Here is a 20,405-nt window from a genome sequence, read left to right on the forward strand (position 1 = left end):
TTTTACATTGTACATCAACGATTTGGATTATGGAATAGATGGCTTTGTAGCTAAGTTTGCTGACGATACGAAGATAGGTGGAGGGGCCGGTAGTGCTGAGGAAAAGGAGAGTCTGCAGAGAGACTTGGATAGATTGGAAGAATGGGCAGAGAAGTGGCAAATGAAGTACAATGTTGGAAAGTGTATGGTTATGCACTTTGGCAGAAAAAAATAAACGGGCAGACTATTATTTAAATAGGGAGAGAATTCAAAGTTCTGAGGTGCAACGGACTTGGGAGTCCTCGTACAGGATACCCGTAAGGTTAAACTCCAGGTTGAGCTGGTGGTGAAGAAGGCGAATGCAATGTTGGCATTCATTTCTAGAGGAATAGAGTATAGGAGCAGGGATGTGATGTTGAGGCTCTATAAGGCGCTGGTGAGACCTCACTTGGAGTACTGTGGGCAGTTTTGGTCTCCTTATTTAAGAAAGGATGTGCTGACGTTGGAGAGAGTACAGAGAGGATTCACTAGAATAATTCCGCGAATGAGAGGGTTAACATATGAGGATCGTTTGTCCGCTGTTGGACTGTATTCCTTGGAGTTTAAAAGAGTGAGGGGAGACCTCATAGAAACATTTCGAATGTTGAAAGGCATGGACAGAATTGATGTGGCAAAGTTGTTTCCCATGATGGGGGAGTCTAGTACGAGAGGGCATGACTTAAGGATTGAAGGGCACCCATTCAGAACAGAGATGCGAAGATTTTTTTTTTTTTTTGCCAGGGGGTAGTGAATCTATGGAATTTGTTGCCACGGGCAACAGTGGAGGCCAATTCATTGGGTGTATTTAAGTCAGAGATTGATAGGTATCTGAGTAGCCAGGGCATCAAACGTTATGGTGAGAAGGCGGGGGAGTGGGACTAAATAGGAGAATGGATCAGCTCATGATAAAATGGCGGAGCAGACTCGATGGGCCGAATAGCCGACTTCTGCTCCTTTGTCTTATGGTCTTATGGTCTAAACATCGTCTTCTTCCTTGTTAAATATTGCATCAGTTTTCAGACGAACGTCACGGGGACGTAGGAGCCTGATGATCTTTGTGAAGTCCTTCCAGATTGTGGAGTGCAGGATACAATGTTAATCTTCATCCTGTCTGGAAATATTCTTTTGTTATATTCTCCCATTGTCTGTCAGTGACAGTTTTCAACTTGATTATGTTCATTTGAGTTGATTGTCCACTCACTGTACTCAGCCATTGCTCGTGAACCTTCACTGACGTTTTGCACTCTATGTCCACTTGTGAATACGTCATCAATGCAGCCTCCAATTGCGACAGCAGCTGAGTAGTTGCACTCTGTCGACTCGCCAGTTAATGGATTATGAAATCCATTCGGTCATTACAAATGGCCTTGAAGTGACCTCTGATTTGTAGACTGACATCGTACCCATGTCAAAACATATCTGTCCAGTTGGATTGCGGGCGAAGCTTTTCTGTCTCCAAAACTGCTTCTCGTTCTTCATCTCATTGTGTAATCCATTCCATCAAAGTCACAATATATAACATATCAGATGGTGGGAAACAGACAGACGGATAGACAGACACACAGATATACGGATGGACGGGTAGACAGATAGGGATGTTGTCCAGTAGCAGCTACACCCTGCAAGAGCAATGGAAATAAAGAAAGAAACAGTCTTTGATCTTGGCAGGTAGTTGCCAGAATTGAATCTTCCATTTTGTGAGGCTGCTCTTGCAGCCGCCATTTGGTGAACTATTTCTTGCTCAGTGAAGAATTAATTAGAGCAACTGAACCTTTGTTTTATTATTTGTGCTGACGACCTTCTGAACCTGAGACCATGTTCATATAAGCCGCTGCTTGCATTGTTAAATGACAGGCTTCCGGAAGGAACAGTCTGTGATCTGGTCACCTGGGCCAGCTGTCTGGCTACCCTGGTTGATCTGGTTTGAACCAGTCTAGGTGGAAAGGACAAAGTAAATTGCCCGGATCACATCTGTGGGAAAGAACCACAAAACAACACTGTTTGCAGCTTTGTGTCAGATCCAGTGAGAAGCTGACAAACGTCAGTCAGATGCGCCTGCGTCATAGCATTCAAAACATAAGAGATTGATATGATAAGGAAAAGGCTAGCAATAGAGGGTTTCAGGAGTACAGGCAACTCTGTGGGGACCAACAATCGGAGAAGTGATGACCTCAAGTCAGAAACGTGCATCGGGATCAAGTGAAACATCTGGCCAGCGTAGGCCACTTTTCCCGGTGTGTTACCTTTCCTTTTTTAATGTTTTTGGAGAGTGAGAGGAATCTAGCAGATATTTAGTCTACACGCATTTCGCGGCCAACTCAAGCATGGGATATTTAATCCTGCACGTGTTTGAGAAGTGACGCGGATATCAGACCACCACATCAACAAATACCTCTGCTTTGTTCACTTCCATGGATTGGCCTGTTTTGGCCACACACATCAAAATCAGAATCAGCTTTATTATCACCGGCATGTGATGTGAACTTAGCAGCAGCAGTTTAATGCAGGACATAATCTAGCAAAGAGAAAAAACAATGATAAATAAATACACAATACTTAATAAGTAAATCAATTATGGTATACATATACGTATTGAATAGATAAAAATGTGCAGAAACAGAAAAACAGAAATGAGGTATTGTCCAAAGATTCAATGTCCATTTAGGAAACGGATGGCAGTGCGGACGAAGCTGTTCCTGAATCGCTGAGTGGGTGCCTTCAGGCGTCTGTACCTCCGACGTGATGGTAACTGTGAGAAAAGGACATGCCCTGGGTGCTGGAGGTCCTTAATAATGGTGACTTTCTGAGACACCGCTCCCTAAAGATGCCCTGGGTACTTTGCAGGTTAGTACCCAAGATGGAGCGGACTAGATTTACAACTCTTTGCAGCTTCTTTCGGTCCTCTGCCGTAGCCCCTCCATACCAGACACTGATGCAGCCTGTCAGAATGCTCTCCACGGTACAGCTATAGAAGTTTTTGAGTGTATTTGTTGACATGCAAAGTCTGTCCAAACTCCTACTAAACTACAGCCGCTGTCTTGCCTTCTTCATAACTACATCGATATGTTGGGACCAGGTGAGATCTCAGAGATCTTGGTACCCAGGAACTTGAAACTGCTCACTCTCACCACTTCTGATCCCTCTGTGAGGATTTGTATGTGTTCCGTCTTCAACGAGCTCTTTCGTCTTACCGACGTTGAGTGCCGGGCTGTGCTGCGGCACCATTCCTCATGTTGGCATATCTCACTCCTGTACACCCGCTCGTCACACCCTGAGATTCTATCAACAATTGTGGTATCGTCAGCAAATTTATAGATGATATTTGAGCTATGCCTAGCCATACAGTCATGTGTATATAAAGAGCAGAGCAGTGGGCTAAGCACACCCCCCGAGTGTCCAGTGTTGATCGTCAGCGAAGAGGACATGTTATCACCAATCCTCACAGACTGTGGTCTTACGGTTAGGAAGTCGAAGATCCAATTGCAGAGCGAGGTACAGAGGCCCAGGTTCTGCAACTTCTCAATCAGGTTAGTGCGAATGATGGTATTAAATGCCGAGCTATAGTCGACGAAAAGCATCCTAAAGTAGATGTTTGTTTTGTTCAGGTGGTCATTTGATACTTTATGATCCATTATTTTTCCCCCAGCGTGAGTCGCATGACAGCAAGCACTGTAAGGGTCATGTTTTTTGACTTCTCCAGTCCTTTCAACACCATCCGCCCTGCTCTGCTGGGGGAGAAGCTGACAGCGATGCAGGTGGATGCTTTCCTGGCGTCATGGGTTCTTGATTACCTGACTGGCAGACCACAGTACGTGTGCTTGCAACACTGTCTGTCCGACAAAGTGATCAGCAGCACTGGGGCTCCACAGGGGACCGTCTTGTCTCCCTTTCTCTTCACCATTTACACCTCGGACTTCAACCACTGCACAGAGTCTTGTCATCTTCAGAAGTTTTCTGGTGACTCTGCCATAGTTGGATGCATCAGCGGGGGAGATGAGGCTGAGTACTGGGCTACGGTAGGAAACTTTGTCACATGGTGTGAGAAGAATTATCTGCAGCTTAATGTGAAAAAGACTAAGAAGCTGGTGGTAGACCTGAGAAGAGCTAAGGTACTGGTGACCCCTGTTTCCATCCAGGGGGTCAGTGTGGACATGGTGGAGGATTACAAATACCTGGGGATACGAATTCACAATAAACGGGACTGGTCAAAGAACACTGAGGCTGTCTACAAGAAGGGTCAGAGCCGTCTCTATTTCCTGAGGAGACTGAGGTCCTTTAACATCTGCCGGACGATGCTGAGAATATTCTACGAGTCTGTGGTGGCCAGTGCTATCATGTTTGCTGTTGTGTGCTGGGGCAGCAGGCTGAGGGTAGCAGACACCAACAGAATCAACAAACTGATTCGTAAGGCCAGTGATGTTGTGGGGATGGAACTGGACTCTCTGACGGTGGTGTCTGAAAAGAGGATGCTGTCCAGGTTGCATGCCATCTTGGTCAATGTCTCCCATCCACTACATAATGTACTGGTTGGGCACAGGAGTACATTCAGCCAGAGACTCATTCCACCGAGATGCAACACAGAGCGTCATAGGAAGTCATTCCTGCCTGTGGCCATCAAACTTTACAACTCCTCCCTTGGAGGGTCAGACACCCTGAGCCAATAGGCTGGTCCTGGACTTATTTCCTGGCATAATTTACATATCGCTATTTAACTGTTTATGGTTTTATTACTATTTAATTATTTATGGTGCAACTGTAACGAAAACCAATTTCCCCCGGGATCAATAAAGTATGACTATGACTATGAGTATGACTATGTCTACATGTCCCAAAGTCTAAAACAGAAACATAGACCAACAGGACTTATCCAGTGAAACAGTCTGCGTGGAAAGAAAATCTAGCTGTCACTCACCCTCGGAAATGGGTCAAGATTATTAACGTGACTATTTCCAACTTGAAGATTGCGTGGTGGTGAAAGAAAAAAAAAAGGTTAAACACGGAGCTTTATTCGTTCTCTCCGAAGCGTGAAATCCTAGCCGTTCTTTAGGGTTCCGTCGTATCAGAGCGAGAAACTGACACGGGCATCATCATAGCAACAACGAGAGGTCAGTTTAGACGATGTAAGACAAAGGAACACAGCTTATTTCAGGTGTCCGGTTGGAAGATGGGATGTCCGTCCTCCCTTCCCTGTTTTGCCGAACTATGGCCGTGGAAAAGTCAGAGTAAAATATCCGAATGTCAGTGTATTAAGCAGTAAATTGTGATGGGCAACCGCTCAGGATCAGTCAGGCCGACCGTGTGCCCGAATTCTGCAGAACGAGCACCCAAACTCGGTTGTTTTGTTTTTTTCTCTCTCTGATTTAGTGGAGACGTCAATGTCACCACTGAAAGTGCAGTAGCCTAGGTCGGCAGGTACGCGTCTAAATCGCAGCGTCAATTACTTACATCGACATCAAACGAATAAAGCTGCTGATTCAATTCTATTCAGGAATAATCCAATCTGTTCTCTGTTCATCCATCACTGTCTGGTTTGGATCAGCTACCAAACAAGACAAGAATAGACTCCAAAGAACCGTCAGGGCTGCGGAAAGGATTATTGGTGTGAAGCTGCCCTCGATCCAGGACTTATATGCATCTAGAGTCAGGGAGCGAGCAAGCAGCATCATTGTAGACCCGTCACACCCTGGACATCACCTGTTCCAACTCCTTCCTTCTGATGACCGCTCAGTTTCTTTCCATATGCCATCAGTCTTGTGAACAATTGAATTTTAGTCTATTATAAATCAATTCCACCTGCACATACACAGGTATACCTCATTGTATACAGTTCACGATTATTTGCACTATTGTTTTGTTTGCTTTTTGATTCTGTACAGCGAGAGCTCAGGGTAACCGACATCAAATTCCCTGTATGTGTCCACATACTTGGCGATAATAAAGGATTCTGATTCTGATTCTGATAAAGATAACACCTCACGCTAATTTATGCCACAATGTACACATCAAATAATCCTATGTTCTTCGTATGAGATTTCCATGATATGGAGAAATGGTTATAACTAGTGAACACATGCAGGTTTCTAATAATTATTAAACTATGAATGAAGCATCTGCTCCTCCTCCGCATCAAGGAGAGAATGAAAGATTCACCGCTGATATCTAAAATATTCCACGTTGGGCAACTTTCTGGTGAAATGCTTTTGCATCGTCTCCACCGCAACACACACTTTACTTATGGAGAACAGAAAGGTTACGATACATCAATCAGGCCAATATTAGATATTATTGTATCATGACCTTTCCCGTCAGTGAACGCGGGTATTCGGTATGTACCGAACACCACATTATCAATCCGTAGCGCTGCTTTCGCTGATGTTTGGACTTCCATTTCCTTGTCCGTCTCCACATCATCACACTCGAGAACCCCGTCACTCTTCGTGAATATCCGTGCCCTACTCATCAATGGAAGGAAACCAACACGTACTGTACCGCAATATTGACCCCAATCTGCCCTTTGCTGACCATCTGTCAAACTGATCAATTTCAGCCCATAACCGACGGCCTGTGAGCTGATTACTGCACCGAGTGTACAGACAGTCAAAGGATGTTAAAGCCAATCAGTCCAGACCATTCAATACATAAGCACATCGATGTAACACGGCAAGAAAAAAAAAGCGGAATACGCGATATTGTGTTTTATCTACAGTGGAAGTGCAGTTCAGATGGTGAAATATGTAAATATCGCTGTCTACCCCACCGTCAACAACGCTCCCAATTTTGTTCATCCGCGAAGCAATTGTCTGTGTTGGTATAAATGTAATGAACGCAGATGCTCGGCCCGTTTAAGTACTTGCGCCCATTCGAGGGTCCTGTGCACGGTGATGGAATTACTTTGCTTCATACTGCTACCAGGCCTTGATGGCAGCCGGTTCAGCAATAATAATCAATAACCCGAGAGGCGGCCCTGCAGTGTTTCACAACAACATTCACTGACTTTTCAGATCGTCATTTCTCCGTCTTTGCGATGTTGCAATTTCCCATCAAGCTAGTCACACCTCATCACAATTGGGACTTTACTTGACTGACATCATGTTTATTTTTTACCCCGGCTGTTGGAAGACACGTCAGCCTTGTGTAGTATTGAATATTCAGCGTGCTGGAGCGAGTATAAATGAATGAGCGTGGAGATTCATCAGCTCAGAGTTTCTTCAGCGAGATCGCGGGCAGCTGGGAGTCAGGCTGAATCCCACACAGAATGCTTGAAACATTTTACCGTGTGAGAAAGATATGGTACATGGTCATTGCCGTTATTGGTGTTCCTGGTAAGAACAGAGGCGAACTAATATTTGCAGTTCTGTGTGCGCGGTCTTTGGACTTGTTCCTTTCCCGACATGATCGCGGGTGTATCAGTGAGTGCGCTGCAGACGTTGTGACAAAAACTCTGTGTTCGTTCAGAAGTTCCCTTGAAGTTTCAGCTGTGGCCTCCGCTGAAAATAAACCGGCAGCTGAAACTGATATAGAGTGGGATATCGGGGAAAAGGCTTCATTTTGCTGAATCATGACAAGCAGTTTTGGATTATCATTGCAAAGCTGTTGTTAAAATAACCTCCGATAATCCGGTGCGCTCGGCACCTTCACCGGCTGCTTTGTGTTATCCCGAATCAATAGTGCAACATGCGTTAAATACACATTTAAAGGTATTGCTTTGTGTTTTAAGAAATTACTGCAAGTTTGAAGGGAACTTGAGAAGCGAATCCCCGGTGAGATTCAGGAGAGCACGGTAGCTATCACCTCTGACTTAGACTCCGAACCATCGGGAGTTTCCACGATTCAAATTAGGGTCTGCACGCGATATAGTGAACCAGGAATTTTTCCACGTCCCATTATCAGAGAAATGAAGAGGGAATTAAGAGAGAGCCCTGCTGGTGTCAGTTAGAGTTCAGACGGGATAAGTTTCATGCAATTCTCCGATCTGGAAGAACAAACATCAAAATATTTAGAATAACGCTGCAGTAATTTGGAGCAAACCCTAACAGATGCACATGCTTTGATGTACATATTGTGTTTTCTCCTTTGGAAATTGGATGGATTAAACACTAACTAGTAACATATTTGAAACGTTCAGCGATTCAGGCAAAACCTTTAAAAGCGAAAATTGAACTTTCTCTTCAGATTCCTTGAAAACAACGTGAAGGAACACTCGCAAGAGTGGCTACCGAACTTATAAGTAGCTAGCCAAGGGAGGCCACAGTGGGCGGGTGACAAACAGAAGTCGAGGAGGATAGGAAGATAATACAACGGGAAAATGAACTTTGCTGGGAAATTTGTAAATCGGCAGCGGCGTGGGAGCGGGGTTTTGCGCATGCGGAGAATGCCAGAACTCAGGTGACGGTATCGTGGCAATCAGAATCGCTGAGCAAGTTGCCGAGCGACCAAGCTTTAGAAATCAGTCGAAAACCTATTGGTGGGTGTTGGAAATTGATACCCGCAAAGCACCCTGAGCGATCAGTTGACAGAGCCTCCTTCCCAAATTCTGCTCCTCCTCGAGTACTGCACCCTTTTCACCAGAGTGCACGTGTGTGAGGCTTCTGCCAACCCCGCATTACACCTTAGAAAGTTCCAGAAGCCAGTTGTCTGGAAAGTGTTAATGTTCTCAATTTACAGCTAATCTCTACACTGAGAACCATGGACTGGCGAGATAATAATTCACTCATTCCTTTTGCTATTCCCGCAGTGAATGTTGTGGCGATTGTGATCCTGTTCCGGGGAAAGTGCGGTCTCTCTACCTGCACCACTCACTACCTGGTGGCCATGGCAACGGCGGATCTAATGACCATCGTCTTTGCGGTGATATTGTGGCGGGTCAGTTATTATTACTTCCCTGGGACTTTCCTGGACATCACCCCCGTATGCAGTGTGATCTCTGCCCTGGGACAGACAGCCACTGACTGTTCTGTCTGGTTCACTGTCACTTTTACATTTGATCGGTTTGTCGCCATCTGTTGCCAGAAGCAGAAAGCAAAGTATTGCACCGGGAAAACTGCGGCTGTGATTCTGACAACAATCGGTGTTTTGCTTGGTTTTAAAAATGTGCCCAACGCCTTTGTATATTTTCCTGTGAAAGTGATTGACAATGTACCCTGGGACTGTATTACAAAGTCGGATTACTATACAGGTCCTGGGTGGCTGGGATATAGGTGGCTTTCGACAGTTCTAACGCCATTGCTCCCGTTCGTATTTATACTAATGCTCAACGCTCTGACAGTCAAACACATCCTAGTGACCAGTCGCGTCCGTAAGGGGCTGAGAGGTCAGAGCAAGGCGGAGAACCGCAGTGACCCGGAGATGGAGAGCAGGAGGAGGTCTGTGATCTTACTTCTCACCAGCTCCGGCAGCTTCATCATCCTGTGGTCCGTGAATGTTGCCGAATTCCTTTATAGCGTCATTGCCGGATTGGATCAAACTAAGTACAATGACTCTCAATACATTTTTCAACACACCGGATACATGCTGATGATATTAACTTGCTGCACAAACACTTTTATTTATGGGGTAACTCAGTCCAAATTCAGAGAGCAGTTCGTCAACGCAGCGAAATATCCACTCGTGTCAATTATTCAATTAATTCATATAGGAATTATCTAAGTTCTCAGAGACCAACGCAGTGTTCTCCATCTTGACACTGCAGAAATGACGGTCAACAGAGGACGTGGTTTAGAGCCCGAGAGACACAGCACGGGAACCCGCAGCTCACGAACTCCACCTCCTAGCGATCATTAAACCAATCTGGCAGATTGTTTTATATGTTTATTTCACCATATTCCCGCTCCCGTCATTGCCACATCCATTTCGATAATGATAGGGCGAACCAGGATCTCAGGACATTTGCACAAAAATCAAATGAAAAAGAAATACGACATTGCATACAGTTACAGTTAGCCTTGCACTGGCCCTGCACATTAGGATAAAGCCGTTACGGGAATAAAAATGGTAAGCACTGCAGAACTCATGTATTCTATTCACAATTGTGCAACATTATGTGGCTGACTAAGTCCAGGGAAGTCACATTCCGGCCCGCCGAACCCGCGAGATGGAGACGACTGTCCCAAACCGAACCCAGTCTGTGTGCATGCTGTGTAATTTGCTGCCCTGCTTCAACTCAGTGCCAAGAAATTACAGAGGGGACACTGCAGATTTTAGGGGATTCACTGGCCAAACTGTCTCACAACCGGCCTTAGGGCAGTAAGTACAATGATATTCAGGCAAGACTACAGCAAACATCACTTTGTCTTCCATTGCATTCACGTTACACGAAGTCAGTAACTGCGAGATATTATCGCTATTTATTTTCAGACAAGAGGATGTTTATTTACTCTCCGTGGAGGTGCATTGGGGAAGCACAACTGAATGTGTTGACCTTATCCAGTTGAAAGTGAATCTTGGCGGGTCAGTGCGTTAAGTCCTCGTCCATTACCTTCGAATTCTATAAAACAAAATAGTGCCTGTGATTGATAAATCTGTACGCAAGTGTTGCTGAATGTATACAAGTAATTCAAGATCAAAAATTGAAAAGCTTCAGCTAACGTGCATGTTATGTGTGTGTGTGTGTGTGTGTGTGTGTGTTTATGCGTGTGTGTGTGTGTGGGTGTGCGTGTGTTTTAACGAGTATAATCAGTATTATTACAGATGCAGACGGGGTGTCGCAGCGTGTGAAAGTGCGACCACATAGGTTCAGCGATCCCAGTAGATCTTGGCCTCAGGGCTTTCACTGTGCAGAATTCTCGGCATACGATAATCCGTGCTTCCAATGGGAGATTTATTTTCCTCCAAAGTGCACAAGACGTGCGTGGGATCAGTGAAGATTGGCTCGTTCGCGCCCACAATCAGGTTGTTGGTTGGGGTCCATTCAAAAGCCCCAATTTCCTGGTCAGTTTTGTACCATTGCTAGTTCAAACGTCACAGGGACCTCGTGATTGGCTAACATATGATCTTGTGGATGTATCGAGAGGGCTGTAGATGACGGTGAACAGAAATGCAGAGGAAGGTCTAGAATTTACTTAGACAAAGACTCGAAATAAACAAGATGCCACAAACCCAATCAAAAAAAAAATCACAGGCAGAAGTAATTGAAATTAAACTCTTACGATTGAACACTGAGTGCTCAGCACGAGACTTTTAGGCATAGACTTTCCATGTTTGAATGTGGTGGGCAATAACTGGCAGTCTGAGTCTTAAAGGGACAGCGGCATCTAACCATATTCCGGGGAGCTCGAGTGCCAGAACCTCGATGTTCAGTCTGGACAATGACAGAGGAGTAAACAACAGGAATTCTGCAGATGCTGTAAATTCAAGCAACACACGTCAAAGTTGCTGGTGAACGCAGCAGGCCTTACTCACTCTTCCTCCTGTTAGTCCTAATGAAGGGTCTCGGCCTGAAACGTCGACGACTGCACCTCCTCCTAGTTGCTTACTCACTCTTCCTTCAGTTAGTCCTGACGAAGGGTCTCGGCCTGAAACGTCGACTGCACCTCTTCCAATGACAGAGGAGCTTTTCCCTGCTTGTGAACCGCGGAGTGTTTGACGTTAATCTACATCTTCTCTTGAACCATTCTTTTTCTTTACGTTATTCCGTTGTATGTCCACAGCGCCAAATTAGGGCTGAGAATTTGTATTTTCGTTTGAAATGATTTCCAGTCTCTGTCCTTCATTTTCTCAGGCAATTCACGTTAAGCTTCACTTTCTGTTTGCATGCTATGTCCAACAAACAATATATCACCAATGCAGTTAAAACTGGGAGGATCAGAGAGAGATTGCACTCTGCCGACTCGCCGGCGATTTCGATACTGAACCACCGCCGGCCTTTGCAAATGCCCTTGAAGTGACAATAGAATGGCAAACTGACGTCATTCCCACGTCACAGCGCATCCGTCCGGTAACACTGAGAAAAGAAACATTTCCGTCTCCATAAAGATTTTTCATCGTCCATCTCCTTGTGAAATCCACTTGATCAAAGTGGCAGTATCTGGCACAGCAGCAAATGAACAGAGAGACAGAGAGACAGACAAAGAAAGGAGTAGGCAGCGCATAGACAGACTGACAGGCGAATCGATAGACAGATAGACAGTGGACCTGGACAAAGAAAAAAAATGTTCTTGCCATGAAGTCGCAGGAATGGCGGTTCTTATTCAGAAATTGCTTAATCAGAGCACTCCAGTTGGGCACAATTTTGTTGGTTTTAGTTATTGCTGATCGTCTGATAAAGTTGAGACCATTTTCAGACAAGGAAAAAATCAGAATAATAGGCTTGTAGACTGAACAGACTGTGGCCTGCCGGTCTGAGCCCAGTGTTTGGCTAACCTGGTTGGACTAGGTTAAAGCACTCTGAGTGGGGAAATGACCTGAATCACACGTCTGGGGCAAAGAGCCAGAACGTTTGATTTAGCAAAACTGAAGCTGAGAAGACTGATCTGAAAAAGGGAAAAGATCGGACTAGAGGATTTCAGCGACAGCAGCGACAACTCTCTGCAGAGCAACCAGCGCAGGAGTGGGTGACCCCGAGTCATAAACTGCGGGATTAGAATAGGATGACGAGTAAGACATGGCCAGCACAGTCTCCTTTTCCCGGGTGTTAACGTTCGTATTCTTTGACTGCTTGTGAAGGGTACGGGAAACCTGGTGAGTGTCCACTGTTACGTACCCCGTAACTGGGTTGCCAGACCAGCAGAAATGGACCACTCAGTTGGAGTCTGGATTACTGGAACTAAGAAAGTTTTATTAAAGAAATAAGCAACACAGTTCTCTAATATTAAGGATATAAATGCAAGAGGTTAGCAATGAATAAACACACATGTACACAGATCTAGGATAACAGGATCAATCAAGCTCTATCCTCGTCTAGGGGTAAATGACCAGTTTCAAAGTGACGCAAAGTTCAGTTCAATTGAGTTCAGTTCAGTTCACAGTAATCACTGTCGTGCCATTGGACGCGGGGAGGGGGGGGGGAGGGAGGAGAGAGAGAGAGCGAAGGCGAATGAATATTCAAATCGGCTTCCAAACAGACCTTCGATATTTCTCGCATTTAGCTTTCGGGCGAGCCCTTTGTAATGTCTTCTGAGGTCACCGACCGTGACCCCTCCGTTTCCAGCTACGATCGTTTCTCTGCGGTGAACCTGGCACCCAGGCAAGGGCGGGCACACACCAGGTTCCTGCCGATCGTACCTTTCCACCCTGTGCGTCTATGGCTTGGTCCCGCGACCAGCCTTCCAAAAGACTCCCACCGACTTGCGGGAGGCGCACCGCTTCCAGGGTCTCGTTACCTCGTGGTGTCGTGTGTGTCGCCTTAGCGAACCTGTCCCTTTTTATCCCCCTACTGGGGTATCGCCTGTCCATCACACTTCAAACACTTCAGGGTTCAAACGGAGCCGATCTTGACAAATACCCAGACTGGTGTCTCCTTCCGTTAAACTTTCTCGTCTCTTCATTAACATTTCCAAATGCTGCTCCATTGTCTTCCTTATCTCTCTTTCTCCTGAAGACAGGTGGCAGATCAACTGCTGATCCCACTGGTGCCAGCACAGGACAGTTAACATCTTAGTCTATGTGTACTTTTTGTAACCCTCTTTCGTCACACCACACAGGAACTTTCACGACCGCTTTCAACCAGATGCATTTCATCCGCGAAGAATTCACGTACGTTTTTTTTTAGATGTGATTCACGTGCCACTATACCACGTCTCAAACATGAGGATAGGATTTATCCCTTTCCTCAGATCGGCCTGTTTTGCCGTAGACATTTGGCACTGTTTTATCTGGGGTGAGTAACGTGACAGATATTCTTCCAGGATCTGACACTGAAACTCAGACTAGTAGAAATCATCCAGTGAAACAGACACCGTTGAAAGAGAAACCAGTTAATATTCACCCTCGGAACTGAGTCAAAAGTGTAAGCGTGTCAATTTGCAACGTGGAGATTACGGGGCGATGAAAGATAAATTAGAGCGTGGAGATTTATTCAGTCATTGTGGAGCGTGAAAGACTGGGTTTTATGTACTGGGGCAGAAAAGGAATATGGACATCACCATGGAAACGACGAGTGGGCGGTTCAGCCGGTGAAAGAAAGAAACATTCTGCTTCACACACGATCATTCGGAAGCGTCCAGTCGGAAGACGGGATTCCGCTCTGCTCATTTTTGTTCTGCCTCACGATGGGGCTGGAGAAGGTCGCAAGAAGGTGTCCGAATGCCAGCGGATTAAACATTAAACTGTGATGAAGCAGGAAGCTCAGAATGAACCACAAGGACGGGCAGGGTAGTATGCCGCAGTCAGAGCGCAAGAACTTTCATTTCTAATTCAGTGGATATATCATTCTGAAGTTGAGAGTGCACGAGGCTTAAAGTCAGCAAGTTTACTACTAAATTGCTTCAATTACTTACAGCAGAAGGAATCGAAGAAAGTCATCATGTTACGCTACAGTATGCAAAATCTTACATTTCCACTAAACCTATGCCCTTCTTATTAGATGCATCTGATACGGAGAAATGGTTACCACTACTGAACACATGTATGCCGCTAATATTTTTTTAAAACATCCGTGTGAAGCACCTCTTCCTTCTCTGCAGATATCTGAATTGTTCGATTCTCGGCCACCGGTCTGCAGTGTCTCCACTGTAATGACATTCTTCAATTATAGGGGACAGAAAGATTACGATATTCTAATCAGATCAATATTGTATATTACTGCATCATCACCTTTCCCCTCAGTGAAGTCAGGTATTCGGAACGTATCGATCATCACATTATCAATCCGCTTTCATACATTTAGTGATCTTTGAACTTCCATTCCCTTGCTTTTCGCTACATCAACTCTCGCGAGAAACCCGTCACTCTTTGTGAATATCCAGGTCTACTCACCCATGGGCGGTAATCAGCACGCACCTCAGTATTGATTCCTGACTGCCCTTCGATAACTATCTGACACACTGATCAATTTAAACCCATAACCAACGACCTATTGGCTTATTCCTGTAATGAGTATCTAGACGCAGTGAAATGCTCTTCTTGTGTGCTATTCAGTTCAGACTATTCGCTACATCGAAACACCAGGTCAGGAAAAAATGTCAAAAAACTGAATTGAAAATGATGTGTTATATTTACAATGAAAATGCAGTTCAGGTCGCCAAATTTGTAAATACAGCTACCTACCTCACTGTCAACAACGCTACCAATTTGGTGCATCTGCAAAACAATTGTCACTGCTGGTACAAATGCAATGAATGCAGATGCTCTGTCGATTTAAGCATTTGCACCAACCCGAGGGTCGTGTGTACGATGATTGAATTACTGTGATTCATACCGGCGCGAACTTTGATGGGAGCTGGTTTACCATACGGGCGGCTGCATCCATTTCATGCACACGGAGGAACTCAGCAGATCAGGCAGCACCGCTGGAAATGAACAGGGAGTCGAGATTTCGGGCCGTTCCCCTTCAGCGGGTCTCGAGTGGAAGCGGGAAGATGGCAGAATAAGAAGGTTGGGCCGAGGGCAAGCTGGAATATCTGGAAGGTAATACAATAGGTGAAGGCAGATGGGTGCGGAAGGGGGACGAAATAAGTGGCAGGGACGTGATACGTCGAAAATGCAGAGCTGGAGAAGAAGGAATCTGACAGGAGAGGAGAGTGGATCATCGGAACAAGAGAAGGCGGAGATGCATCTGGTGAGGCGTCAGGCAGTTGACAAGAAGTGTAAGAGTCCAGAGAGGGGAAATGAAGACGGGGGAGAGCGGAGTGGGAAATGAAGAAGAGGGAGAGCGGAGTGGGAAATGCCATGTTGGAGACATCCATGTTGATGTGATAAGACTGGAGGTTAACTTCGAGGCATATAAGGTGTTCTTCCCCCAGCGTGAGAGGTGTTTCATCTCAACATGTCGGATCGGGAGTGGGGAAATGAATTGAAATGGTTGGCCACTTGGGAATTCTACTTTTCGCTGATGGAGTTGAGGATCTCAGCGAAGTGTTAAGTACTCTGAAGAAAGGTCCCAGCCAGAGTTCCTCCAGCATTTTGAGCGTGTGGCACTTTGCATGAGTTCAATATCTTCGTAAGCCTGGAGGTGATAGTTTAAGGCTCTTCATGATATTCCAGTGGCGTACACACAAAATATTCGTTTTTATATTTCTCTTGCAAGATCTATAACCGAGACCGTTCCCAGAGTGAAACAGAGCCAACCCCACAGTCTCTGGATCCGAGGAATGGATAAGGTCAACAGTAACAATCATGAAACCGCGAGGTGAGTCGGAGAGTGTTTCACAACAATAGTCACCGACTCGTCCATTCGCCATTTCTTCGTCTTTGCGATTTTGTAATTTCGTTTCAAGCTATCCATACCTCATCACAAATGGGACTTCAATGACATCATGGTTATTTTTACCACAGCTTTCGGAAGACTGACATCATGTTTATTTGTTGACCCGCCATTGGAGGACACGTCAGCCTTGTGTAGTATTGAATATTCAGTGCGCTGGAGCGAGTATAAATGAATGAGCGTGGAGATTCATCAGCTCAGAGTTTCTTCAGCGAGATCGCGGGCAGCTGGAAGACAGGCTGGATCACACAGCATGCTTGAAACATTTACCGCGTGAAAAAAAAATGTATTTCATGATCGTTGACGCTATTGGTGTTCCTGGTAAGAATATCGGCGAACTAATATATGCAGTTCTGTGTGCGCTTTGGACTCGTTCAGATACCGACAGCGTTGTGATACCGGTGTATCAGTGAGTGCGGTGCAGACATTGTGACAAAACTCCGTGTTCGTTCAGAAGTTCCTTTGCAGTTTAACCCGGGGCCTCGGCTGAAAATAAACCGGCAGTTGAAATAGATGGAGAGTGGAAGATCGGGAAAATCAATTCAATTTGTGGACTCGTGGCAGGCAGCTTACATTTGTCAACGCAAAAACGCTGTCAAAGTTAACTCTGATCATCCAACGCGCTACTTTACTGGCTACTTGGTGTTATTCCTCATCGGCAGCGCAACATGCCTGAAATTTAAAGGTATTATGTCGTGTTCAAGAGTTTTTATTTTCAATTTTGAAAGGAACGCAGGAAGCGAATCTCCAGTGAGATTGAGGGGAGAGCGGTGACGTCACCTGTGAGTTAGACTTCAAAGCATCGGGAGTTTCGAAGATACAGATTGGTGTATGTGTGCGTTTTACTGTCCCAGGCTTTGTTTCCACGTCCTGTTATCCATAAAGTGAAACGGTGGCCGTTAGGGGTCAGACGGGGAAAGGTTAATGCAATCATCCTCTTTCGAACAGTAAGCCGTAATTTGGAGCAACCGCTAAAGAGGCAGATGTTTTGAAATACGGACGTTGTCATTAATGACTCAAGCACTGACGTGCAAAATAATTTAAAAAGTTCAGCGGGTGGGGCAGGATCCTTAAAAGGGAAAACTAGTACTTTCTAATCGGATTCCTTGACATTGTGTGCAGAGACCCCGGACAAGAACTTATTTAAAAGAAGCGAACGAAGCGGAGCCCCTGTGGGCGGCTGACAAACGGGGAGTTTACGTGTAGACGAAGACATGTCAACGATAGAAACACATTCACATTGCAATTTGTAAATGGACACAGCCGGACGGAGCGGGGCTTCGCTGTGTAGGGAGACTGACAGACTGTAGGTGACTGACACGCAGCAATCACCGTCGCTGAGAAACTTGCAGTGTACTGTCTTTACACATCAGTTGAAAACCTGATGTCGGGAGATTTATATTGATTTCTCCAAAGAGCCCCCGGAGATCAGTTAGTTGTCGATGCTTCCTTCCGAAACCCTGCTCCCAGTGCCGAGTACGGCAGCCTTTCTCCCAGCATGCACTCGTTTGACGCACCTGTGACACCCGCTTTACGTCCCTTAAACCTCTAGAAATGAGTTGCCTGCAAAGTTTGATTGCTCCCAGTTTCCAGCTTATCTCTGCACTCTGACCCACGGAATGGCAAGACAGTAATTCCCTATCCTTCTTGTCTGTTCCCCGCAGTGAATTTAGTGGCGATTGCGATCCTGTCTGGCTGTCAGTGCGGCCTCTCCACCCGCACAACACGCTACCTGGTGGCCATGGCAACGGTGGATCTACTAACAATCATCTTTGAGGTCATACTGTGGCGCATAAGTTATTATTACTTCTCCGGGACTTTCCTGGACATCACTCCCATGTGCAGTGCGATCTCTGCTCTGGGACAGGCAGCCACTGACTGTTCTGTCTGGTTCACTGTCACTTTTACGTTTGATCGGTTTGTCCCCATCTGTTGCCAGAAGCGGAAATCTGAGTATTGCACCGAGAAAACTGCGGCTGTGGTGATCACAACAACCGGCGTTCTGTTCTGTTTTAAAAATGTGCCCTATTTATTTGTATTCCATCCTGTAAAAGTTATTGACAATATACCCTGGGACTGTACCCGAAAGCCGAGCACCTATACGGATCCCGGGTGGGTGGGACATAATTGGCTTTCTGCCGTCCTGACTCCATTACTCTCGTTCGTGTTAATACTCTTGTTCAACGCTCTGACAGTCAGACACATTTTGGTGACTAGTCGCGTCCGTAAGGGGCTGAGGGGTCAGAGCAAGGCGGAGAACCGCAGTGACCCGGAGATGGAGAGCAGGAGGAGGTCTGTGATCTTACTTCTCACCATCTCCGGCAGCTTCATCATCCTGTGGTCGGTGAATGTTACCGAATTCCTGTATTACACCATTGCCGGACTGGATCAGAATAATTACAACGATTCGGAATACATTTTTCAACACACCGGAGGCATGCTGATGATATTAAGTTGTTGCACAAACACTTTCGTTTATGGGGTGACTCAGTCGAAGTTCAGAGAGCAGTTCATCAGCACAGCGAAATATCCACTCACGTCAATTATTCAAATAATTAATGATCAAATTATCTAAGTTCTTCTCAGAGGCGATCACAATGTTGTCCATCTTGACAGTACAGAATTGGCGGTCATCGGAGATCGCGGCAGCGGGAAGAGTAAAATTAATTTACAGCCCAGGAGAGACACGGCACGAAGATTGATTCTACAGCACCAGCAGCCAACCACCTCCAACTCCTACCGATTATTAAACATATCCTACCTTTTATTTTATGTTTTCACCATTTTCCCTCTCTGGTCAGCGTCACACACTTTTCGACAACGAATCCCACACTCCAGCGTAAATTCTGATCGACCAATTGACCTACAAAGCCGTTTGCTCTGGGTGGCGGAGGGGAAACGGCACGTCCAGCCGAAATACTGCCGTCACAGGGAGAACGGGTGGAATTCACACTCAGCACCCCGGAGATCTAACTGAGCCTGGAACATGCGAGGATTTAGTAAGACCATAAGACACGGGATCAGAATTAGGCCCTTCAGCCCATCAATTCTGCTCCCCCATTCCATTACCGGCACAGATTCATTACTCTCTGGTTTTTAAAAAAAAAAATCTTCCTTATTTCTGTTCTGAAAGATCACCATTCAGTTTTGAGAGTGTGGACTCTAGTTCTGGGATCCCCTGCTTTTTGTGATTTTTGTAAATGATTAGAATTAGGAAGTGGAAGAGTAGAGTCAGTAAGTTTACAGATGTTATGGTGGTGGGTGGAGTTTTGGATAGTGTAGAAAGTTGTTCTAGGTGACAAGACGACATTGACAGGATGCAGAAGTTCAAAAATTTCAAGTTTAAATATTATTCATCCATACATGAATATAGCCAAACGAAACAGCGTTCCTCCGGGACCAAGGTGCAAAACACATTACCAACAGCACACAGCAAATAGGCCATGCTCTCCTTATCGCTGATGACAGAAGAAATTTGAAGGTAGAATACAGGGCCAATTGCAGAACTGTTATCAATATTTTGGGACAGGAGAATAATAGGGTCCACGTCATAAATCCTTCAATGTTTCCACTCAAGTTGACAGGGTGGTTAAGAAGGCATTAGGTGTACGGGCCTTCATTAGTCAGGGGACTAAGAGGCGAAATAATGTTGTAACCCTAAAATTCCTGGTTAGATCACACTTGGAATATTGTATTCAATTCCGAATGCTTCATTCTAGGAAGAACGTGGAAGGTTTAGGGAGGGTGCAGAGGAGGTTTGCCGGAATGCTGTCCGGATTAGAGAGCGTGTATTATGAGGTTGGGTTGACCGAGCAACGGCTTTTCTCTTTGGAGCAGAGGATGAGACCTGTCTTGACAGAGATGTGCAAGATGATCAGAGGCATACAGCACAGCGAGTGCCTATCGAATTCAATTTGCCCAATGTAAACTGGAAACTTCTCACTGCAAGTTGCTCAGATGGGATGGAATTTGTTAGGCGCACCCAGGAGGGTTTGCTAATTCACAAGGAGGAGCTGTACCGCATCCGGTG

The 20,405-nt window shown here is 45.6% G+C and overlaps 1 protein-coding gene across 1 annotated transcript; it reads left to right on the forward strand.

Moving 5' to 3' along the window:
* Positions 1-18,116: 18,116 nt before the first annotated feature.
* Positions 18,117-19,067, forward strand: LOC140208303 (neuropeptides capa receptor-like). The gene has a single exon (XM_072276889.1). It carries the CDS (start codon positions 18,117-18,119, stop codon positions 18,948-18,950), a length of 834 nt encoding a protein of 277 aa, XP_072132990.1. The 3' UTR covers positions 18,951-19,067.
* Positions 19,068-20,405: the final 1,338 nt, after the last annotated feature.

The sequence above is a fragment of the Mobula birostris genome, chromosome 13 (assembly GCF_030028105.1).
Source record: "Mobula birostris isolate sMobBir1 chromosome 13, sMobBir1.hap1, whole genome shotgun sequence".
In the NCBI taxonomy this organism is placed as follows: Eukaryota; Metazoa; Chordata; class Chondrichthyes; order Myliobatiformes; family Myliobatidae; genus Mobula; species Mobula birostris.

Coding starts and splice junctions, on each gene's coding strand:
- LOC140208303 (XM_072276889.1), top strand. CDS start 18,117: ATGGCAACGGTGGATCTACTAACAATCATCTTTGAGGTCATACTGTGG.